Source organism: Rutidosis leptorrhynchoides, chromosome 3 (genome assembly GCF_046630445.1).
Source record: "Rutidosis leptorrhynchoides isolate AG116_Rl617_1_P2 chromosome 3, CSIRO_AGI_Rlap_v1, whole genome shotgun sequence".
Classification (NCBI taxonomy): Eukaryota; Viridiplantae; Streptophyta; class Magnoliopsida; order Asterales; family Asteraceae; genus Rutidosis; species Rutidosis leptorrhynchoides.
This window is the reverse complement of record NC_092335.1, coordinates 680,468,765-680,495,558: the sequence shown is the minus strand read 5'-3', so window position 1 is coordinate 680,495,558 and position 26,794 is coordinate 680,468,765. Positions and strand designations below refer to the sequence as shown.

At 32.6% G+C, this 26,794-nt stretch overlaps 1 protein-coding gene across 1 annotated transcript; it reads left to right on the top strand.

Moving 5' to 3' along the window:
- Positions 1-15,686: 15,686 nt before the first annotated feature.
- Positions 15,687-21,994, top strand: LOC139902668 (protein FAR1-RELATED SEQUENCE 5-like). Its single transcript, XM_071885272.1, has 9 exons — positions 15,687-15,735; positions 15,838-15,900; positions 16,484-16,885; positions 16,977-17,158; positions 17,246-17,394; positions 17,874-17,943; positions 18,171-18,689; positions 18,981-19,103; positions 21,503-21,994. Exons 1-9 carry the CDS (start codon positions 15,687-15,689, stop codon positions 21,992-21,994), a joined length of 2,049 nt encoding a protein of 682 aa, XP_071741373.1.
- The last annotated feature ends 4,800 nt before the right edge of the window (positions 21,995-26,794 follow it).

Genomic DNA, 26,794 nt, shown 5'->3' with positions numbered 1-26,794 from the left:
TGATGACATTCTATTAATATTTAATATCTGATATGATATGATAGAATCTAATTTAATCGTTTTACAATATTTACCGGTTGAGCACCAACAATCTCTTATAGATTGCTTACTCTTGTCTCTACTATTTATATCACTTTGTGTATTTTCTTTGGATCCAATTCTATTAGTTTATCATTAGTGTAATTGTGTATGCCAGTTTTTAACTTTACAAGATCACAATTCATGTTGCAACAAAATAGGAGAAACCAGTAACCGATATATACATTTATAGATGCTATGGTGCCTATATTCTTCGTCATCATTATATTTATACGTTAGCGAAATTAAAGAATGCAATGGCATACATATTTGCATTTTTAAGTGTGTTCATTCAAAATAAGAAAAACTCATGTCACTACAAGAAAAATGCTTATTTGTTACGATCTTTTAGTAACGACTCATTATTTGGTCACTAATAATGCTATTTAGTTACCATTAAAAAAGTAGTCACTAAATTTTGGTCACTATAAAATATTAGTGACCAAACAAATGGTCACTATAGTGACCAATATTAGCATTATGGTCTCTAAAAATATTTTGTGACGGATCTATAGTGACGAGAAGTGACCAACCTATTTTGGTCACTAACTCGATTTAGTTACCAATTTAGTGTTATTAGTGACCAATAACTCTCGTCACTAAAGCTCATTTTTCTTGTAGTGTGTGCACATGCATAATTAATTTTGATTAAGCGATTCAACATAAAACTTGTTATAGAAAAGTTGAATTAGTAATTTTTTTTTTCTTTTTTCTTTTACGTTACCACGCGAATTCAATGAAGACAATGGAATTGTTCTTTGCAAGTTTTAAGGTGAGAAAGAAATTTACTTAGATACCCTTTTATTAGTTAAATAAATTAGGGTTGATGAGTGTTCTCACCAATATATAAAATGAGAACGTTCTCACTGGATTAGTAATATATATACATATATATATATATATATATATATATATATATATATATATATATATATATATATATATATATATATATATAGTAGAGGGATCAAATGAGAACTTTTTTGGAGTGGGAACTATGAGAACTCACGCGGCCGAACAAAAAAAATTGGCGGACCGAACATTTTTCATTTCAGTCGAACATTTTTCAGGTGCATTAGGTGCAATTTTTGGTGTTCTACATATTTTGTAGAAGAGCATGTAGAACATGTTGTTCTACACCTGTTCTACATCAATTTTTCTTCAAATTAGGTTTAGGGTTTAGATTTAGGGTTTAAGGTTTAGATTTTAGGGTTTAGGGTTTAGATTGCATTTTTAACACGAACGGTTTAGAGTTTAGGGTTTAGGATTTAGAGTTTTGGGTTTACGGAGTAAACCCAAAACACTAAACCCTAAACTCTAAATCGGGCTAAATTAAAAAAAAAAAAAGTTGATTTTGAACAAAAACAGGGCAAATGACCAAATTCGAACAAAAATTGACCAATTCGAGCAATTTCTTGTTCTACATTTTATGGAATTCGAACAAAAAAGGTAGAATCGAACAATTTTTGGCTAATTCGAACAAAAAAATTTGTTCGCCCTTCCCTGATTTTTGTTCGCCCCTCCCTGATTTTTGTTCAACCACCTTGGTTTTTTTGTTCGCCCGCCGGCTTTTTTGCTTGACTTTGAGTTCCTAGAGTTCTCACAACATTGGAGTTCTCACCGAATCCTATCCCTATATATATATATATATATATATATATATATATATATATATATATATATATATATATATATATATATATATATATATATATATATATATATATAGTGGACCAATCCAAATCCATGGATAAGCACTAAAAGGGGTACAAACTGGATAAGTGAATATGAGCCACACATTTCATATTTTTAATAAAAAATTCAATTTATACTGGAAAAATCGGAGGGGTATTTTTGGAATTTCACATTTTTAATTTCGGTATATTTTATCTTTTCGCCTCGTTCATTCTTCTTCATATGATATATATGTATATACGTATATATATATATATATATACATATATACATATATATATACATATACACATATGTATATATATATATATATATATATATATATATATATATATATATATATATATATATATATATATGTGTGTGTGTGTGTGTGTGTGTGTGTGTGTGTGTGTGTGTGACCAATCCAAATCCATGGATAAGCACTAAAAGGGGTACAAACTGGATAAGTGAATATGGGCCTCACATTTCATATTTTTAATAAAAAATTCAATTTATACTGGAAAAATGCGGAGGGGTATTTTTGGAATTTCACATTTTAAAATTTGGTATATTTTATCTTTTCGCCTCGTTCATTCCTCTTCTGTTCGTTCTCTCTTTTCGTCATCTATATTCATCATCTTCATCATTAATCTTCAACATATATTCATGGATTCAACTTCAATCGTAGATTCAATTTCAATCGTTCATTCTTCATTTTGTAATTTCTAATTTTAGTACATATTCCTATTACTTTCGATCTCTGTATTCGTCATCAATATTCATCGTCTTCATCATCAATCTACAATATATATGTAGTGACCCGAACTTTTCCTTGTTTATATATATATTAAATGAAATTGTTATTTACAAGATTAAGTGTTTCCAACATGTTAAGCAATCAAATTTGTTAAGACTTGATTAATTGAAATAGGTTTCATATAGACAATTGACCACCCAAGTTGACCGGTGATTCACGAACGTTAAAACTTGTAAAAACTATATGATGACATATATATGGATATATATATAGTTAACATGATATTATGATAAGTAAACATATCATTAAGTATATTAACAATGAACTACATATGTAAAAGCAAGACTACTAACTTAATGATTTTGAAACGAGACATATATGTAACGATTATCGTTGTAACTACATTTAATGTATATATATATCATATTAAGAGATATTCATACATCATATTATCATGATAATATAATAATTTAAAATCTCATTTGATATTATAAACATTGGGTTAACAACATTTAACAAGATCGTTAACCTAAAGGTTTCAAAACAACACTTACATGTAACGACTAACGATGACTTAACGACTAAGTTAAAATGTATATACATGTAGTGTTTTAATATGTATTCATACACTTTTGAAAGACTTCAAGACACTTATCAAAATACTTCTACTTAACAAAAATGCTTACAATTACATCCTCGTTCAGTTTCATTAACAATTCTACTCGTATGCACCCGTATTCGTACTCGTACAATACACAGCTTTTAGATGTATGTACTATTGGTATATATACTCCAATGATCAGCTCTTAGCAGCCCATGTGAGTCACCTAACACATGTGGGAACCATTATTTGGCAACTAGCATGAAATATCTCATAAAATTACAAAAATATGAGTAATCATTCATGACTTATTTACATGAAAATAAAATTACATATCCTTTATATCTAATCCATACACCAACGACCAAAAACACCTACAAACACTTTCATTCTTCAATTTTCTTCATCTAATTAATCTCTCTCAAGTTCTATCTTCAAGTTCTAAGTGTTCTTCATAAATTCTACAAGTTCTAGTTTCATAAAATCAAGAATACTTCCAAGTTTGCTAGCTTACTTCCAATCTTGTAGAGTGATCATCCAACCCCAATAAATCTTTATTATTTACAGTAAGATATCTTTCTAATACAAGGTAATACTCTATTCAAACTTTGATTCAATTTCTATAACTATAACAATCTTATTTTGAGTGGAAATCTTACTTGAACTTGTTTTCGTGTCATGATTCTGCTTCAAGAACTTTCAAGCCATCCAAGGATCCTTTGAAGCTAGATTCATTTTTCTCATTTCCAGTAGCTTTATCCAGAAAAATTGAGGTAGTAATGATGTTCATAACATCATTCGATTCATATATATAAAGCTATCTTATTCGAAGGTTTAAACTTGTAATCACTAGAACATAGTTTAGGTAATTCTAAACTTGTTCGCAAACAAAAGTTAATCCTTCTAACTTGACTTTTAAAATCAACTAAACACATATTCTATATCTATATGATATGCTAACTTAATGATTTAAAACCTGGAAACACGAAAAACACCGTAAAACCGGATATACGCCGTTGTAGTAATACCGCGGGCTGTTTTGGGTTTGATAATTAAAAACTATGATAAACTTTGATTTAAAAGTTGTTCTTCTGGGAAAATGATTTTTCTTATTAACATGAAACTATATCCAAAAATCATGGTTAAACTCAAAGTGGAAGTATGTTTTTTAAAATGGTCATCAAGACGTCGTTCTTTCGACTAAAATGACTACCTTTTACAAAAACGACTTGTAACTTATATTTCAGACTATAAACCTATACTTTTTCTATTTAGATTCATAAAATAGAGTTCAATATGAAACCATAGCAATTTGATTCACTCAAAACGGATTTAAAATGAAGAAGTTATGGGTAAAACAAGATTGGATATTTTTTTGATTTTAGTAGCTACGGGAAATATTAACAATTCTATACAAATCATATCCTAGCTAACTTATATTGTATTATACATGTATTCTAATATATTATATAATCTTGGGATACCATAGACACGTATGCAAATGTTTTGACATATCATATCGACCCATCTATATATATTATTTGGAACAACCATAGACACTCTATATGCAGTAATGTCGGAGTTAGCTATACAGGGTTGAGGTTGATTCCAAAAATATATATAGTTTGAGTTGTGATCTAGCCTTAGACGTGTATACACTGGGTCGTGGATTGATTCAAGATAATATATATCGATTTATTTCTATACAGCTAATTGTGGACAACTAGTTGTAGGTGACTAACGAGGACAGCTGGCTTAATGAACTTAAAACATCAAAATGTATTAAAAGTGTTGTAAATATATTTTGAACATACTTTGATATATATGTACATATTTGTTATAGGTTCGTGAATCGACCAATGGCCAAGTCTTACTTCCCGACGAAGTAAAAATATGTGAAAGTGAGTTATAGTCCCACTTTTAAAATCTAATATTTTTGGGATGAGAATACATGCAGGTTTTATAAATGATTAACAAAATAGACACAAGTACGTGAAACTACATTCTATGGTTGAATTATCGAAATCGAATATGCCCCTTTTTATTAAGTCTGGTAATCTAAGAATTAGGGAACAGACACCCTAATTGACGCGAATCCTAAAGATAGATCTATTGGGCCTAACAAACCCCATCCAAAGTACCGGATGCTTTAGTACTTCGAAATTATATATCATATCCGAAGGGTGTCCCGGAATGATGGGAATATTCTAATATATGCATCTTGTTAATGTCGGTTACCAGGTGTTCACCATATGAATGATTTTTATCTCTATGTATGGGATGTATATTGAAATATGAAATCTTGTGGTCTATTGTTACGATTTGATATATATAGGTTAAACCTATAACTCACCAACATTTTTGTTGACGTTTTAAGCATGTTTATTCTCAGGTGATTATTAAGAGCTTCCGCTGTCGCATACTTAAATAAGGACAAGATTTGGAGTCCATGCTTGTATGATATTGTGTAAAAACTGCATTCAAGAAACTTATTTCGTTGTAACATATTTGTATTGTAAACCATTATGTAATAGTCGTGTGTAAACAGGATATTTTAGATTATCATTATTTGATAATCTACGTAAAGCTTTTTAAACCTTTATTGATGAAATAAAGGTTATGATTTGTTTTAAAATGAATGCAGTCTTTGAAAAACGTCTCATATAGAGGTCAAAACCTCGCAATGAAATCAATTAATATGGAACGTTTTTAATCAATAAGAACGGGACATTTCAGTTGGTATCCGAGCGTTGGTCTTAGAGAACCAGAATTTTGCATTAGTGTGTCTTATCGAGTTTGTTAGGATGCATTAGTGAGTCTGGACTTCGACCGTGTTTACTTGAAAAATGATTGCTTAACAAATTTTGTTGGAAACTATATATTTTTAACATGTAAATATTATGTGATATATTAATCTCTTAACGTGTTTGATATTATGTGATAGATGTCTACATCTAGAACAAGTCCCATTGACTCACCTAATAATAATGAAGAGTCAAATGTAAATTGGAATAATTCGTGAACTGATTCACAAGTTCCCGAAGAAGAACCGGAAGAAGAGTCAGAACCGGAAGAAGAATCGGAACCGGAAGAAGAATCGGAACCGGAAGAAGAAATAGAACCAGTGGGGAAAATAATAAAACGGTTAAGTAGAAGAAAATCCTCAACCAACCGACCAAAGTTAATTATGGTCAATGGTGTTTCCGCCAAGGAAGCAAAGTATTGGGAGGATTACCAATTCTCCGATGAATCGGATCCCGACAAGGATTCCGATGATGTTATAGAAATTACCCCAACACAATTTAATAAGGCAAAAGAGAACAATAAGGGAAAGGGCATAAAAATAGAGAAATTTGATTCCAAACCCGATGAACTTTATATGTATCGTCAACACCCATATTTTGTAAGTTGTGACAATAATCCGGGAACCTCTAAACCACCTGGTTTTCCTAAACCAATGTGGAAAACAACGGCTCGTATTAGGGAAACATCATATATCCTTAGAAACTTGTCAAAACTAACCAAAACCGAAGAAGAAGAAACGAGCGAGTCGGAATAAGATAGTTGTATTCGTGTGGTGTAATATATGTAATATAGTGTGCTTATGCTTTATGATATATGTAAAAATTGCTTGTATTAATAAGTATTTTTTTTATGAATCTAACTCTTGTCTATTTTACAGTATAAAAACACAAAATGGATAGACAACCCAATATTTTAAAAGACCTACCCGGAGACATGATTAATGAAATCTTGTCTAGAGTCGGTCAGAATTCCTCGGCACAACTATTTAAGGCGAGATCAGTTTGTAAGACATTCCAAGAATGCCTTGGTTTATAAAAGGCTTTCTTTCGAAAGATGGGGGATATCACATTGGGAAATCCATAAGTTACGATGTGTTTACTTTGATGCATATATTGCGGGGAACCCAAATGCTATTTTACGCAACGGGTTAAGAAATTATTTTGACTCAATATATCCGAATATAGGACTTCGTGATTTAGAAAAAGTGGCTAACATGCAACATAAAGAAGCATGTTATGCTTACGGGTTAGTAATGTTCGCTTTTTACCAAAGTGAGAACAAGAACATCGGGCTACAACTATTAAACAAAACGTTCCCACAAGTGACGGAGTCGGTAATTGGGGTAAGAAATGAGGTTATTAGATTGTTACGGGACTGTTGGATATTACGTAACCCTCGTCCCTTTGACGACGTTACAACACGCTGTCTTATCAACGGCCATAACGGTTATGTTCCACAAGACCAAGGATGGGAAGTAGTCCTAGTAAAACCAGAATGCATGACTTGTTTCTGGACGTATGAATTACGTGTCTTTATTGCCCTTACTGAACGACTTGTGTACTAGCTAGAATTATCTTCACAACTATCTTGTATCAAAGTTATTGTGTGCTATATTTCATGCTATATGTAAAATAAGCGGTATTGTAAGTTTGTAAAATATTGTGTAAAAGTTTGAACGCGAAATATTATTATAATCAGTTTTTCATATAGAATTGTAGTAGTTGAATTGTATATTAGCTACTAAGTATGAACTTAACGGGTAGGTACTACCCGAATTTAACTTATAAAATGTTAATATGAAGAAAAAGCTTTTATAAATGAGTTCATATTATGCTATGAGATACTATTGACTACTCTTAATATTCTGTATGATTAACTTGTTTCATTTGACTATTTGAAGGAAATGGCACCGACTACTCGACAAACCATGAATATGAGCGAAGAGGAATTTCGTACCTTTCTTGCTGCAAACATAGCCGCAGTACAGGCTGCGCTACATACCAACAATAACTCCGAATCTAGCAATGCATCTAACGGCGTAAGATATCGTGTAGGATGCACCTACAAAGAATTCACTGCCTGCAAACCTTTGAAATTCGATGGAACCGAAGGACCGATCGGATTGAAACAGTGGACAGAGAAGGACGAATCGGTGTTTGCCATAAGTAAGTGTACTGAAGAGGACAAAGTGAAGTACGCTACGCATACCTTCACAGGTACCGCGTTAACATGGTGGAATACCTATCTAGAGCAAGTGGGACAAGATGATGCTTACGCACTACCGTGGTTAGCATTCAAGCACTTGATGAATGAGAAGTACCATCCCAGAACCGAGGTCAATAAGCTCAAGACAGAACTTAGAGGGTTACGAACCCAAGGATTTGATATTACCACGTACGAAAGACGATTCACATAATTGTGCCTATTGTGTCCGAGAGCGTTCGAAGATGAGGAAGAGAAGATCGACGCGTTTGTGAAAGGATTACCGGAAAGAATCCAAGAAGATATAAGTTCACACGAGCCCGCCTCCATACAACAGGCATGTAGAATGGCTCACAAACTAGTGAACCAGATTGAGGAAAGAATTAAAGAACAGGCGGCTGAAGAGGCCAATGTGAAGCAAGTCAAAAGAAAGTGGGAGGAAAACGGTGATAAGAGTCACCAAAACAACAACAACTATCCCAAAAATCGCAACATCAATCGCAACTACAACAAACGGCAAAATAACAACAACAACAATAACTACAACAATCATTCCAACAACAATAACAACCGCAACAACAACAGCAATCAGAAGCAGCTATGCCAAAGGTGTGAAAAGTATCACTCGGGGTTCTGCACCAAATTTTGCAACAAGTGTAAAAGAAATGGTCATAGCGCGGCGAAGTGTGAGGTCTACGGACCAGGGGTTAACAGAACGAAAGGAACAAATGGTGTCGGAATGAGTAATGGTGGAGCAAGTAGTGTCGGAGCAAGTTATGCCAATGTAGTTTGTTATAAATGTGGAAAACCGGGCCACATTATTAGAAATTGCCCGAACCAGGAGAATACGAATGGACAAGGCCGCGGAAGAGTTTTCAATATTAATGCGGCAGAGGCACAGGAAGACCCGGAGCTTGTTACGGGTATGATTCTTATTGACAATAAATCTTCTTACATTTTATTTGATTCGGGTGCGGATAGAAGCTATATGAGTAGAGATTTTTGTGCTAAATTAAGTTGTCCATTGTCGCCTTTGGATAGTAAATTTTTACTAGAATTAGCAAATGGTAAATTAATTTCAGCAGATAATATATTTCGGAATCGAGAAATTAAACTGGTTAGCGAAACATTTAAGATTGACTTGATACCAGTAGAGTTAGGGAGTTTTGATATGATAATCGGTATGGACTGGTTGAAAGAAGTGAAAGCAGAGATCTTTTGTTACAAAAATGCAATTCGCATTATACGAGAAAAAGGAAAACCCTTAATGGTGTACGGAGAAAAGGGCAACACGAAGCTACATCTTATTAGTAATTTGAAGGCACAAAAACTAATAAGAAAAGGTTGCTATACTGCTCTAGCACACGTCGAGAAAGTACAAACTGAAGAAAAGAGCATCAATGATGTTCCCGTCGCAAAAGAATTTCCCGATGTATTTCCGAAAGAATTACCGGGATTACCCCCACATCGATCCGTTGAATTTCAAATAGATCTTATACCAGGAGCTGCACCAATAGCTCGTGCTCCTTACAAACTCGCACCCAGCGAGATGAAAGAACTGCAAAGCCAATTACAAGAACTTTTAGAGCGTGGTTTCATTCGACCAAGCACATCACCGTGGGGAGCTCCTGTTTTGTTTGTCAAGAAGAAAGATGGTACATTCAGGTTGTGTATCGACTACCGAGAGTTGAACAAACTTACCATCAAGAACCGCTACCCACTACCGAGAATCGACAACTTATTTGATCAACTACAAGGCTCGTCTGTTTATTCAAAGATTGACTTACGTTCCGGGTATCATCAAATGCGGGTGAAAGAAGATGATATTCCAAAGACTGCTTTCAGAACACGTTACGGTCATTACGAGTTTATGGTCATGCCGTTTGGTTTAACTAATGCACCAGCTGTGTTCATGGACCTTATGAACCGAGTGTGTGGACCATACCTTGACAAGTTTGTCATTGTTTACATTGATGACATACTTATTTACTCAAAGAATGACCAAGAACACGGTGAACATTTGAGAAAGGTGTTAGAAATATTGAGGAAGGAATAATTGTACGCTAAGTTTTCAAAGTGTGCATTTTGGTTGGAAAAAGTTCAATTCCTCGGTCACATAGTGAACAAAGAAGGTATTAAGGTGGATTCGGCAAAGATAGAAACTGTTGAAAAGTGGGAAACCCCGAAAACTCTGAAACACATATGCCAGTTTTGAAGACTAGCTGGTTACTACAGAAGGTTCATCCAAGACTTTTCCAGAATAGCAAAACCCTTGACTGCATTAACGCATAAAGGGAAGAAATTTGAATGGAAGGATGAACAAGAGAAAGCGTTTCAGTTATTGAAGAAAAAGCTAACTACGGCACCTATATTGTCATTGCCTGAAGGGAATGATGATTTTGTGATTTATTGTGACGTATCAAAGCAAGGTTTTGGTTGTGTATTAATGCAACGAACGAAGGTGATTGCTTATGCGTCTAGATAATTGAAGATTCACGAACAAAATTATATGACGCATGATTTAGAATTAGGCGCGGTTGTTTTTGCATTAAAGACTTGGAGGCACTACTTATATGGGGTCAAAAGTATTATATATACCGACCACAAAAGTCTTCAACACATATTTAATCAGAAACAACTGAATATGAGGCAGCGTAGGTGGATTGAATTGTTGAATGATTACGACTTTGAGATTCGTTACCACCCAGGGAAGGCAAATGTGGTAGCCAACGCCTTGAGCAGGAAGGACAGAGAACCCATTCGAGTAAAATCTATGAATATAATGATTCACAATAACCTTACTACTCAAATAAAGGAGGCGCAATAAGGAGTTTTAAAAGAGGGAAATTTAAAGGATGAAATACCCAAAGGATCGGAGAAGCATCTTAATATTCGGGAAGACGGAACCCGGTATAGGGCTGAAAGGATTTGGGTACCAAAATGTGGAGATATGAGAGAAATGGTACTTAGAGAAGCTCATAAAACCGGATACTCAATACATCCTGGAACGGGGAAGATGTACAAGGATCTCAAGAAACATTTTTGGTGGCCGGGTATGAAAGCCGATGTTGCTAAATACGTAGGAGAATGTTTGACGTGTTCTAAAGTCAAAGCTGAGCATCAGAAACCATCAGGTCTACTTCAACAACCCGAAATCCCGGAATGGAAATGGGAAAACATTACCATGGATTTCATCACTAAATTGCCAAGGACTGCAAGTTGTTTTGATACTATTTGGGTAATAGTTGATCGTCTCACCAAATCAGCACACTTCCTTCCAATAAGAGAAGATGACAAGATGGAGAAGTTAGCACGACTGTATTTGAAGGAAGTCGTCTAGACATGAGTACTGCCTATGATAGGGATGGCAGATTTATTTCAAGATTCTGGCAGACATTACAGCAAGCATTAGGAACTCGTCTAGACATGAGTACTGCCTATCATCCACAAACTGATGGGCAGAGCGAAAGGACAATACAAACGCTTGAAGACATGCTACGAGCATGTGTTATTGATTTCGGAAACAGTTGGGATCGACATCTACCGTTAGCAGAATTTTCCTACAACAACAGCTACCATTCAAGCATTGAGATGGCGCCATTTGAAGCACTTTATGGTAGAAAGTGCAGGTCTCCAATTTGTTGGAGTGAAGTGGGGGATAGACAGATTACGGGTCCGGAGATAATACAAGAAACTACCGAGAAGATCATCCAAATTCAACAACGGTTGAAAACCGCCCAAAGTCGACAAAAGAGCTACGCTGACATTAAAATAAAAGATATAGAATTTGAAATTCTAGAGATGGTCATGCTTAAAGTTGCACCTTGGAAAGGCGTTGTTCGATTTGGTAAACGAGGGAAATTAAATCCAAGGTATATCGGACCATTCAAGATTATTGATCGTGTCGGACCAGTAGCTTACCGACTTGAGTTACCTCAACAACTCGCGGCTGTACATAACACTTTCCACGTCTCGAATTTGAAGAAATGTTTTGCTAAAGAAGATCTCACTATTCCGTTAGATGAAATCCAAATCAACGAAAAACTTCAATTCATCAAAGAACCCTTCGAAATAATGGATCGTGAGGTTAAAAGACTTAAGCAAAACAAGATACCAATTGTTAAGGTTCGATGGAATGCTCGTAGAGGACCCGAGTTCACCTGGAAATGAGAAGATCAGATGCAGAAGAAATACCCGCATTTATTTCCAGAAGATACGTCAACACCTCCAACTGCTTAAAATTTCGGGACGAAATTTATTTAACGGGTAGGTACTGCAGTGACCCAAACTTTTCCATGTTTATATATATATTAAATGAAATTGTTATTTACATGATTAAGTGTTTCCAACATGTTAAGCAATCAAACTTGTTAAGACTTGATTAATTGAAATAGGTTTCATATAGACAATTGACCACCCAAGTTGACCGGTGATTCATGAACATTAAAACTTGTAAAAACTATATGATGACATATATATGGATATATATATATATATAGTTAACATGATATTATGATAAGTAAACATATCATTAAGTATATTAACAATGAACTACATATGTAAAAGCAAGACTACTAACTTAATGATTTTGAAACGAGATATATATGTAACGATTATCGTTGTAACGACATTTAATGTATATATATCATATTAAGAGATATTCATACATCATATTATCATGATAATATAATAATTTAAAATCTCATTTGATATTATAAACATTGGGTTAACAACATTTAACAAGATCGTTAACCTAAAGGTTTCAAAACAACACTTACATGTAACGACTAACGATGACTTAACGACTCAGTTATAATATATATACATGTAGTGTTTTAATATGTACTCATAGACTTTTGAAAGACTTCAAGACACTTATCAAAATACTTCTACTTAACAAAAATGCTTACAATTACATCCTCGTTCAGTTTCATCAACAATTCTACTCGTATGCACCCGTATTCGTACTCGTACAATACACAGCTTTTAGATGTATGTACTATTGGTATATACACTCCAATGATCAGCTCTTATCAGCCCAAGTGAGTCACCTAACACATGTGGGAACCATCATTTGGCAACTAGCATGAAATATCTTATAAAATTACAAAAATATGAGTAATCATTCATGACTTATTTACATGAAAACAAAATTACATATCCTTTATATCTAATCCATACACCAACGACCAAAAACACCTACAAACACTTTCATTCTTCAATTTTCTTCATCTAATTAATCTCTCTCAAGTTCTATCTTCAAGTTCTAAGTGTTCTTCATAAATTCTACAAGTTCTAGTTTCATAAAATCAAGAATACTTCCAAGTTTGCTAGCTTACTTCCAATCTTGTAGAGTGATCATCCAACCTCAAGAAATCTTTATTATTTACAGTAAGATATATTTCTAATACAAGGTAATACTCATATTCAAACTTTGATTCAATTTCTATAACTATAACAATCTTATTTCGAGTGGAAATCTTACTTGAACTTGTTTTCGTGTCATGATTCTGCTTCAAGAACTTTCATGCCATCCAAGGATCCTTTGAAGCTAGATCCATTTTTCTCATTTCTAGTAGTTTTATCCAGAAAACTTGAGGTAGTAATGATGTTCATAACATCATTCGATTCATACATATAAAGCTATCTTATTCGAAGGTTTAAACTTGTAATCACTAGAACATAGTTTAGTTAATTCTAAACTTGTTCGCAAAAAAAAGTTAATCCTTCTAACTTGACTTTTAAAATCAACTAAACACATGTTCTATATCTATATGATATGCTAACTTAATGATTTAAAACCTGGAAACACGAAAAACACCGTAAAACCGGATATACGCCGTTGTAGTAACACCGCGGGCTGTTTTGGGTTTGATAATTAAAAACTATGATAAACTTTGATTTAAAATTTGTTCTTCTAGGAAAATGATTTTTCTTATGAACATGAAACTATATCCAAAAATCATGGTTAAACTCAAAGTGGAAGTATGTTTTTCAAAATGATCATCAAGACGTCGTTCTTTCGACTGAAATGACTACCTCTTACAAAAATGACTTGTAACTTATATTTCCGACTATAAACCTATACTTTTTCTGTTTAGATTCATAAAATAGAGTTCAATATGAAACCATAGCAATTTGATTCACTCAAAACGGATTTAAAATGAAGAAGTTATGGGTAAAACAAGATTGGATATTTTTTTGATTTAGTAGTTACGGGAAATATTAACAATTCTATACAAATCATATCCTAGCTAACTTATATTGTATTATACATGTATTCTAATGTATTATATAATCTTGGGATACCATAGACACGTATGCAAATGTTTTGACATATCATATTGACCCATCTATATATATTATTTGGAACAACCATAGACACTCTATATGCAGTAATGTCGGAGTTAGCTATACAGGGTTGAGGTTGATTTCAAAAATATATATAGTTTGAGTTGTGATCTAGCCTGAGACGTGTATACACTGGGTCGTGGATTGATTCAAGATAATATATATCGATTTATTTCTGTACAGCTAATTGTGGACAACTAGTTGTAGGTGACTAACGAGGACAGCCGACTTAATGAACTTAAAACATCAAAATGTATTAAAAGTGTTGTAAATATATTTTGAACATACTTTGATATATATGTACATATTTGTTATAGGTTCGTGAATCGACCAGTGGCCAAGTCTTACTTCCCGACGAAGTAAAAATCTGTGAAAGTGAGTTATAGTCCCACTTTTAAAATCTAATATTTTTGGGGTGAGAATACATGCAGGTTTTATAAATGATTTACAAAATAGACACAAGTACGTGAAACTACATTCTATGGTTGAATTATCGAAATCGAATATGCTCCTTTTTATTAAGTCTGGTAATCTAAGAATTAGGGAACATACACCCTAATTGACGCGAATCCTAAAGATAGATCTATTGGGCCTAACAAACCCCATCCAAAGTACCGGATGCTTTAGTACTTCAAAATTTATATCATATCCGAAGGGTGTCCCGGAATGATGGGGATATTCTAATATATGCATCTTGTTAATGTCGGTTACCAGGTGTTCACCATATGAATGATTTTTATCTCTATGTATGGGATGTATATTGAAATATGAAATCTTGTGGTCTATTGTTACGATTTGATATATATAGGTTAAACCTATAACTCACCAACATTTTTGTTGACATTTTAAGCATGTTTATTCTCAGGTGATTATTAAGAGCTTCCGCTGTCGCATACTTAAATAAGGACAAGATTTAGAGTCCATGCTTGTATGATATTGTGTAAAAACTGCATTAAAGAAACTTATTTCGTTGTAACATATTTGTATTTTAAACCATTATGTAATAGTCGTGTGTAAACAGGATATTTTAGATTATCATTATTTGATAATCTACGTAAAGCTTTTAAACCTTTATTGATAAAATAAAGGTTATGGTTTGTTTTAAAATGAATGCAGTCTTTGAAAAACATCTCATATATAGGTCAAAACCTCGCAATGAAATCAATTAATATGGAACGTTTTTAATCAATAAGAACGGGACATTTCAATATACTCATGGATTCAACTTCAATCGCAGATTCAACTTCAATTGCTCAATCTGATGGTTACGTTCATTCGTATCCTCTTTTTTTGTTTTACTTAAATTAGTTTTATGATTAAAATTAGGTTTAATTGATATACGTCATTCGTTTCTTTTTTTTTGCAGTTCATGTTATTACGAATTCGGCTAATGAATCAGCTACTGATTCTGTTCCTGATACGTTTTCTAGTAAGTTTTTCATTCATCATTCATCTGATATTTTTTTATCATTCATCACGTCTCTTTTTATGTTTAGTGTTTTTCATATGAATTAGATATGCATTTGATCAATGATAAATGTAATTTTTCTGTTTAAGATATATGTTTGATTGATCAGTGAAATCTGCTTTTTAAGAGTTTTGTTGTATAATAAATGTTTTTTTATAGACTTTTTTAGTGCTGTTGTTATTGTTTGTGTTGTATGATAAACTATACGCAGTTTCATGTACTTTTGTACCATTCATTATGTATTTTTTTAACATTCATCTGTATTTTTAATCATTCATTATAACTGTAGGCATTTTATAATATATAACATTCATAATTTGTTTTTATTTCATCATCATGTAACATTTTAATCTAATTATTGTATGAATTTTTTTATTATTCATCGTAAACTTTATGATGTTTCATTTTTTTTTATTATCATTCATCATGTATCATTCATCATTCATCATTCATGCTTCATCATTTATGATTCATCAATCATCAATCATCAATCATCATTCATCATGTAATTTATAACTAATTTTATGGAATTTTTCATTTATAGGCACCAACTCTGTCTGTAGAAATCATTTTTTGTCTTCTTATGAGGATGAAGGTCCTGATGGAAAGAAATTGTGGTTTCCTAATGTTCCAGATCATTTTAATCCTGTTATTGGTTCCGTGTTTGTATCATGGCAAGATTGTTTATATTTTTATGACTTTTATGCTGAGGCTGCTGGGTTCAATATTAAGAAAGCTTCTGAAAATAAAGATGAAGATGGTTCAATTGTTTACCAAGTTCATAGGTGTGATAGGGCAGGTCGTCCTGCCTCAAAAGCTCTTATTCCCCCTGTTATTGTTAATCCACCTGCTATTGTCGATCTATCTCAATCTGCCCCTGATCCTCATTCTTCCATTCCTGATAAACTTTCAAAGCGAAAGCGTCAGCGTAGGAAAGTGTCTAATCGTAAATATTCTAGTATTAAGGTTGAATGTGAAGCTTGCATTAGATTCAAACTTATTGAGGGTAAGATTGTTATTTTTAAGTTTTTTTGAAGGGCATACTCACAAACTCATAACTGAAAGGAATATGAATTTGTTGAATAAAAGGAGGAAGTTGGATCCTGAACACATGGAATTTCTTTTCAAACTCAGTACTCGATCAAATATGGGTGGATTTAAAGCTTACACACTTTTTAGTGCTCTTAGTGGTGGTATTGATAATGTTGGTCCTTTGCCTGTAGATTTCAATAATTTTCATCGTGATTTGATCCAATCTCTAGGTGATACTGATGCATATATTGCTATTGAATAACTGCTTATGAAGAAAAATACCTTACCTAACTTCAGTGTCGAGTATTATTATGATCATAATGATTTTTTACGTGGGGTTTTTTGGGCTGACAATATTTCTAAGTTGAACTACAAAGAGTTTGGTGATATTGTTGGCTTTGATGCTACATATGGTACAAATATGTAAGTTTTCTGTAATTTGTATCACTTTATTTTTATTATTTATCATTCTATTTTTATCATTCAACACTTTATTTTTATCATTCATTTTTATCATTCATTTTTCATCATTCATCATTCATCATTCATCATTCATCATTCATCATTCATGCTTCATCATTTATGATTCATTAATCATCATTCATCATTCATCATTCATCATTCATCATTCATCATTCATCATTCATCATTCATCATTCATGATTGATTTTTCTCATTCATATTGACAGATTACTTATTTTTCTTTTTTATCCTAAACTTGCACTTTATTTTGATCATAAATTAACTAAATAATTATTATTTAAGACATTATTCATTCATAATATCATTCATTAAACATTAAAAACATTACTGAATGATTGAAATACTTTATTTTTATCATTCATCTTATAATTTTTATGTTATTTTACATGATTTTTTATTACTGATTTTTTATATTATAGGTATAACATGGTTTTTGTAGCTCTCATTGGAGTTGATAATCATAAGAATCATTTAGTTGGTTTCTTGATTGTTTTCTCAAAGTTTTTGGGACTGAACCGGGCTTAGTGTCCACTGATCAAGACCCAGCAATGTTGGAGGCTATTAAAATAAAGTTTAAGACTGCGCAACATCGGTTATGTATGTGGCATATCAGTCAAAAACTTGAAAAAAGGTAAATTTTCTAGTTTAAATCATGTTTTAATATCATTCATTTGTTTTATATTATTATTATTATTATTATTATTATTATTTTACAGGTTGGTCGTGAGTTGTTTTCAAATAAAGATTTTCGTAAGCAATTGAATAACATATTCTGGAATCAAGAGTTGAATGCTGAAAAGTGTTGGCAACATGTTTTAGATGAATTTGGCTTGCATGATGTCGATTGGTTTAAAGATATGTATGCTATGAAGGTGAAGTGGATACCGTGTTTTTTCCAAGATACACCAATGGCTGGATTGGTAAGAACGTCATCACTTTGTGAGAGTGAAAATTCATTCTTTATAAAATGCAAGAACAAGCATTCTAAATTGGTGGAGTTTTTTTCACGCTTCGATGTTGTAGTTGAAAAGCAGCGCCATAACAACACGGTTCTCGAGTTTGAAATGGATAATAGATCTATTAATTGTGTTACCAATAAGCTAATTGAGTTACATGCTAGGGATTTTTATACACCAACCATGTTTCTGTTAGTTCAAGAAGAAATATTTCAGTCTTCTATCTCTTGTGTGCAAATCAGCTCAACCATTGAAGAGAATAAAGACAAACAATTATGTGTAATTGAAGAGAAATTTCCTCTTCCTCGTCTAAACTAGAAATATAGGGCCAGCTTTCACTTCATATCTTTTTAAATTTTTCCTAATCTGATTACTTACATTTTTTTTGTTTTAATATATTTTTAGGTTTTATTTATTTATTTTTTTCTTTCAGTATAATTGTCATTCATCATATTTTTGTCATTATATGTTTTTGTCATTCATCTTTTTTTCATTCATTATCTTTTTTTGTCATTCATTATGTTTTGTTATTCATCTTGTTGTTAACTTTTAAATTACCTCTTTTTTTAGGTTACTTTTGATGTTAAAACTGCCGAAGCCAGCTGTTCGTGTTTGCTTTTTACACGTGAAGGTCGTTTATGTAGGCACATATTTTATGTGTATCATGTTCATGATGTTGTTGCTATCCCTATGGTTCATTTGTTGAGTGTAGCAACCCGACAAAATCATCATTGACGGCGCCGTCTGCTTAGATCCCGTTACGTGGTCATAAGTCTTTAAAACAACGTTTGACCAAAAGTATGTCGCATTCATTTCAAAAGTAAAGATGTTTCAAGGTTTACAAAGTAGTTCGACAACTAGTTACATTACAAAGTTTAAAGTACAATTGAAACATATGCGACACAATTTAAAAGTAGCCAAAAGACGCTCCACGTATGCATGTATACTCGACATCCAAGCAAGTATCAAAAGTAATGAGCGGAAGCATGTATCACAAAATGTTCAAGGACCTGAGAAAAACATAGAAATCTGTCAACGAAAACGTTGGTGAAATCATAGGTTTAAGTAAGTAAGTACAAGTGAACCACAAGATTTGTAACATTGATATAATAGTAATACATTCCAAAAGTTAATATTCACGAGCACCCAATTATCAATGCTTAACATTCCTTCCATAGAACCCCATCACAATAGTGTTAGAACATACACTGTTTCTCAAAAATATATTTCATTTGTAGACGGTAGCGAACCGCCTGAATGAGGGTTTGTCAAACCCATATGGATCCATACAACATAAGTTCTCGCTTACACCCGGCAAGTGTAACTAATGATAATCGAATTGAGGATTTTGTTCTAAACTCGTATGTAGAATGTTTGTTTTCCTGTACTTGTGTTCACTTAGTAAAAAGAAACGTTTATGTTTTCTCATCCCAAATGTAAATTCAAAAGAGTAAAAGTGGGACTATGATCTCACCTTGAGTGCACGTATGTAAAAGTACTTCAACAAGTAAACTTGTGCAAGAACGAATGCTAGTATTGACCTAAACAAATCGGTTTGTATCAATATCGGTAAACACGGTCGGTCAAAGTGTTCAATTAGTCCTATGGCTCGTTAAGACTCGATTATAATAGCATGTGAATCAAATTATCATGTTTCATGCAAGGTACAAGTATAAAAGCATGTTAGAACGATTGCATAAGTATTTGGTTAAGTTTGATTAAAAGTCAACTTTGGTCGGGTCAAAGTCAACGAAAAAGTCAACACGTTCGGGTCGGGTCCCGAACTATTTTTTTGAGGTTTTTAATCATATATGAGCATGTTAGAACAAGTTACATGTGAATCAGAGGTCCATAGCATGGCAAACATTTTTCGTAAAATGACCAAACCAAACAGGATCTGGTAGTGCATCTGGACGGCGTCCAGATTTGCTGGACGGCGTCCAGCATTGAAGGCCTGGACGGCGTCCAATAATCTGGATGGCGTCCAGATCTGTATCCAGACTCTGTTTTGTTGAAACAACGAAATGCACGAACCAAAACTCAAACAATCCCAATTTATGACCCGCAAACAATCAAAACATGTATCTTATATTACCGGGAAGGTATTTTGACGAGGGAAACAACTAAACACATTTCAACAAACAATTCAATACTTGCAACATCCCAAATCACATTCAATGCTCATCATTTAATGCATTCAAGTTCATAAATGCAATTCAATGATTCGGGCAACCAATTTACACGAATGATATGCCGTTTCGAAGATAATTAAATATACAATACGACTAAACACTTACTAATAACATCTCATGTCATTCAAAGCATTAAAGGTTCATTTCAAGTTCATCAAACCCTAACCCAAATCCACCAAAATCAATAATCAAGTTTATGAAGTTATCTAAAGCAACATACACATCAAATTGAAGCTAGTGATACTAGGAACACATTTAATACTTGCACTTTATCATAACAACAACATTAAATCATCCAAAACTCAAAATCAAACACACACTTTTCATGTTCATGCTAGTTACACTAAAAACAACGAGATTGAGCATATAAATCATATATTCATGTTAGACTTGAGCCATAGACAATAATTAACAACTTTATAAGTAAAAAACATCAAGAACACAAAATCTAGTGATTTTAGAAACTTACCCAAATGTGATGAAATCGGTATAGAATCGAAGAGGAAGTTGCAAGGATTTCAAAAATGCAATTTGTTTTGATGGACACTTGCTAGAACGAAAATAGATGATGGATCTTGTATTTGGGTGTTGAGAGAAAATGGAGGAAGTAACAAAGAAGGAGAAGATGAAGTGAATGGATGAGAGGAGTTTGACTCCTTTGACCTAGTCACCACTTTGGCATTTTGGCAAGTTTAGTCCCTCAAGTTTCATTCGGGTGCGTGAATTACCTAAACGAGATAATTTAAAATGCGTATCAATGGGAGATGTTATAAACAGATAACAGACTTTAAAATGAATAAACGAAAAGTAAACGAAAAAAGGCGGGATGTTACATTGAGGAGGTGGTCAAAGGAGGTATCTGAAACATTTAATTCCATTTTCGTCTATTCTGATGATAAGTCTGAATCCAAAAAGATTATCAATCACGTTTTCAACAAGCTTAGGAAGGTTTCCTCTTTATATCGAGATGATCTAGATAAACTTGTTAGTTTTAGAGATAAGTTTGATGTCTTAATTGGCGATTTTCTTGGTTCTACTTCTGATGAGCCTTCTACATCTACTAGAGGTGAACATATTAATAGACTATGGAGATTCTCTAAACCAGTCAATTCGAATATCCATGCTCCGGAGAATATTAGAAACAAAGGTCAACGCAGATCAAATCGGATATTGTCTTACAAAGAAGTGGCAGTTAAGAAACATGTTAAGACAAGAGCTTGCAAGCGTTGTGGTATTCATGGTCACAATGTTCGGAATTGTACTACTGACCTCACTCAAGTACATAATGCAAAGAATAAAGGAAAAAATGTCATTGACTTTGAATTAGAAGACGAAAGCGAGGAAGATGATGAAGACCTTGCATATGAAGATCAAGATTCTGATTCTGATTAATTGTTAATGTTTTTATCTTTTTTATAATTTTCTATATGTTTTTATACTGCTACTCTTTTTTATTTTTTTATTTTTTGTATAATTTTATGTGAAATTAGATTACGAGGTATTTTTTCAAGTTTTGGATCATTCATTAAAGCATTTTATTATTCATCTTTTTTAATCACTTGTCATAAATTTTATCATTCATTATATTTTTATCTTGTTTTTAGTCATTCTCAGCTCTTTCTTTTTATTTATCAGATTTATTTTATTATTCATCACGTTCTTTTTATCATTCATCACGTCATTGTAATCATTCATCTTGTCATTTTAATCATTCATCATCTCATTTTTATCATTCATCGCAACATTTTTATCATTCATCACCTACTTTTATCATTCATTATCTTCTTTTATCATTCATATTATTTTCCATCAGTCATCATCTCTATTTTATTATTCATCATCTGCATTTTATTATTCATATTGTTTTCCATCATTTATCACCTTATTTGTTTGCAACTTTTTTATCCTTCATCATCTACTTTTTTCATTCATCTTAATTTTTTATCATTCATCACCTCCTTTTTTCATTCATCTTGTTTTTTTTAATCATTCATCACCTCCTTTTTATCATTCATCATCTCAATTTTTTTTAATCAAAATTAAAAGATGAATCGTTATGATTACTAAAATCATTATGTAACAGTACAGCTATTGTATGGTTTTAGTAATCATTTATATCTTTTTAAATCATTTTGTTTTTAAAAAATTAGTTTAAATTCATAATCTTACAATCTAATAATCCATTTTTGTTATCATGAATCATAATCTATCGTTATTTTAAATTCATAATCATTTATATTTCATTTTCAATCTATCATTCATCGTTTATGAATTTTTCTAATATATCACAAACATTCATCATAAAACTTTCAATCATTCACCAAACATATCATTCATTGTTCCATTTTCCATCATTCAGGAAACAAACATTTAGTTTGTACAAAATAAGCATCAAACAAACACTGGTTTAAGACATTGATGTTCACTATTCGTCAAAACACAGTTCCAAAATATATCAGTTCATCACCTGAATTCTTCTTCTGTTCCAAGACATCACTTACCTTTTTTAAAACTTTGAATTAATTGTCTCTCTATAATTCATCTCTTCTTTCTTTAGGTTCTCTTCTTTCTCCTTTTCTGAATGAGTTGCTTCATAGGTATTGTACCTTTCCATCCACTCATTCATAGATTTATTAGTAGGATGTGTTAAAATCTTCACTCCATATTTCACACGCAATTCGTTCAACTATCTTATTTGACCTGGTCCTTCTTTAAAGAAACCGCTCTTCCATTTAGGATCTCTCGGGTATGTTTCCATGTGACGCATCACGAAAACACCACAATCTATATCGTTTGAATTGTGCTCCATGCCAGTGGTACCACGTTTACTTTGCATCCCATTGTTTCAATTGGATTTCCTTGATCTTTTAGATAATGTTTAAAAAACAATCCCTAAAAACAATATATTCTCTTAGTTAAGTATTAAACATGTTTGTAAAACAAACCACGTATAGTTAAACACGATGGTTATCAATAATTTAATCAATAACAATTTTATTAATCACTAATTCAACATAATTCATTTTATTCTATTTTACATACATCTTTACAATTAATTATTCATCTAAGAATATCATTTATCTATACTTTTTTTTATCATTCATCATAATTATACGCAATTTTTTTAACACCTAATATTCTATCATTCATGATATACTATAAGCAGTAATATGTATATTTCTATCATTCATCTGTATTTTTAGTTTTTATCATAACTATCTGCAGTTTTTTAACATATAATGTTCATATTGTTTTTATCATTCATCATAAACTATATGCAATTATATATAGTTATTGAAGTAACATTTCAGAGTTTACTTACCACATTTGTTGGTATCTTGCCATACTTGTTTTCGTATAAACTTCTTTTCCTGAATTGTCAATCACATCAAAGATTCCAGTTTTCATGTGTGCACAGATCAGATAAAAGTGATCAGATTTCAGATTGGAAACATCACCTGTATTGATTTTTTTATATCAGTTTATATGAAATATAATTCTTCATTTTAATATTGAATTTATAAATATATAATTTTTATTTGTAATTTTTTTCATACCAGATCATATGAACTGAAATTCCTTTTTCTTTCATCATCTTTCACAAAATTAAGTACATTAGCATTGAATTCTTCCTGGTCTAATTTGGATGGCTTACTCTTCATCAACATCTCGATTCTCTACATGGTGAATAATATCAAGTTAGTTTATGAATGATAAAAAATATTTTCAAACATATGATATAAAATAACTCATGAGTGATATCTATTCATTTAATTTATACATTTATATTGAAATGATTGAATATTTTTTTAAAACTTACAATAAAATTTGTTGGCATGAAGTATCTTTTCGAAGAATTATCCGAAGCATGCTTTTCTTCATCATTCAGGATTAATGACCAAACATCAATTACTGGCACATGAACAGCTATCCGATAGAATAGACTAGCCATGGAAATTGGGAAACATGCTGCTGGATAATCACAAGTGTATACAAAATCGCTGGAAAAAAATAGATATCCGAAATTATGTTAATTTTATCATTATATATGTCACTATTCTGGTAACTATTAGTTGTGTTTTTTTAATACGTGAATGATAATATATAAAAGTATACTTACTAATCATTCTCCAGAAAAGATTTGAAGTATCTTGCAATTTTCTTCTCTTCCTTCTCAACTTTTGCTTTAATGTTCACCTACCGTTCATAACAGGGTGATCTGTACACTGCTGCTAAACGAGTTTCTCGTTTCTCTTTTCCTTTCATGCCCTCTTCATCATATTCATTTTTATCCAAAACATCTTTTTGATTCTGTTCATTTATATCTTTCAGGATCTCAACTATCATAACAACTCCCTCTTCAACTTGTTTATTTTTTTCATTACCATCCTCCTTATCCAATGCTTCATTAGTTACCTGAATTAAACATTTATTATAGTTAGCTCTTATCATATAATAAATAATTATTCTTGCTATTTTTCATTAGTATTGTCTATCTCATTATTAGTCTCTTTATTTCTTTCTTCACCATCTGTAACTTTCAACTTTTCACTAGCATCTACTAGCTTATTCAATCCATTAACATTCACCTGAATTAAACGTTAATTATAGTATAGTTTTTATCATATTGTTTTTATAAATAATTGATATGGCCGAAACGGACGATTTTTATTTGTGCGGTGTCGTCGGGCCGCAGCGCCAGGATCAGCCACCCAGGGGGAAGGTACTGTTTTAAATTTATAATTAGCGGGGCCTAAATCGTACTACTCCTTAGTATGAGTAAGGGAAGTATGACCTAGAGTCGTATTTTTGAGATATCAGTAGAATCGAACATGTATTTAAGCCTAAGATAGTTAGGAAGGAGTAGTGGTTACTTAATTTTAGGATTTTCTAATTTATAAGACAGATAAAGTAAATGCGATAAAATTCGTAATTTAGATAAGGTTAAAGTGAGTGCATACTATGACTTCATCAGTTATTCTACCGAGATTATAAAATGCTGGCTCATGAATAGGCAGGGGCCTTGTATTCATTACACTGGTCCTAAACGCCGCTGTCATAAGACATGTCACTGGGTACTGCGTTAGGCTTGAAGATTCTGAATAGACAGCAATGTCCCTTACCCCCGACGCCCGTGCAGTCTGACTACAGGCATACATGTTCAGACGGCTCATTTAATTGAGCGACTCAGTTGGGTGACGTATTAACATTCCACAATAGTCAAAACTTTCTTAAGTATAATAGAATACATGGTTTACCATATCCGAGAGAGGTGATGTGTTTCAATGCTTTCGTTAATGATTGGTTTTAAAAGATAGTTAGGCCCTTAAAAAGAGTTCAACCATAAAGAACACCACGGCCAAGTCAAGCTGAATTCCATGAACACGTTCGGTTATCCTAACGGTCCAATCCTTTATGTGTCTAAACAAACAGTTCCTTAATTAACTAAGAATCCCTCAAGCGGGTGAAATGCTTGAGACCACGTTATGGTGCAGTGTACTAATCAACACTGACCGGGTTCCATGGCCTTACTTAGCAGAGGTACAGCTTACAACAATCGCTGTGCTTCAGCATGCACGCACGAAGTTTATATGCTTGGTGACTACACTAGCATGGTCTGGGACCGACAATGTACTAAGGGTCTAGTCAGATGTTTCACTACGAAAGAGTCCTCGGTCAGAATCCAAAGCTTGATAGACTTACTACAACCGGTGTGCCTCAGTCGATCTTACGTTGTATCCGATAGACTTCTCTTACCAAGGGGTGACACAGATAGTGTACTCTGAATCGGGGTTCGCGACTTCCCAATAACAGAGCCAATAACTACGTTCTATTAGTTGGAAAAGCGATTGAGTTTAAAGCATAATCGGAAAGCATTTCAACAGCATACACAGACCATAATATTATTTTGGTATTATAACTACTTACATCATAGCATACACTAAAGATAACTACTCGCTAATCATGGCAACAATATCACATAACATAATGATAGAAGACATTATATAAAGATAAGGGATAGAAGTACCAGTAGATTAAACGAGTTCCAAATACAAAAGTGACAACTTCAAGACTCCAGACAGCTCCTAATACAATCTTCGGCGTTCTTCTCCGGGTACTAGATTTCCCGCACGGAGTCGAAGGACTTAAGAGTATGACTAATATTGTACAAGAAAGAGAGAAAGAAGTGAA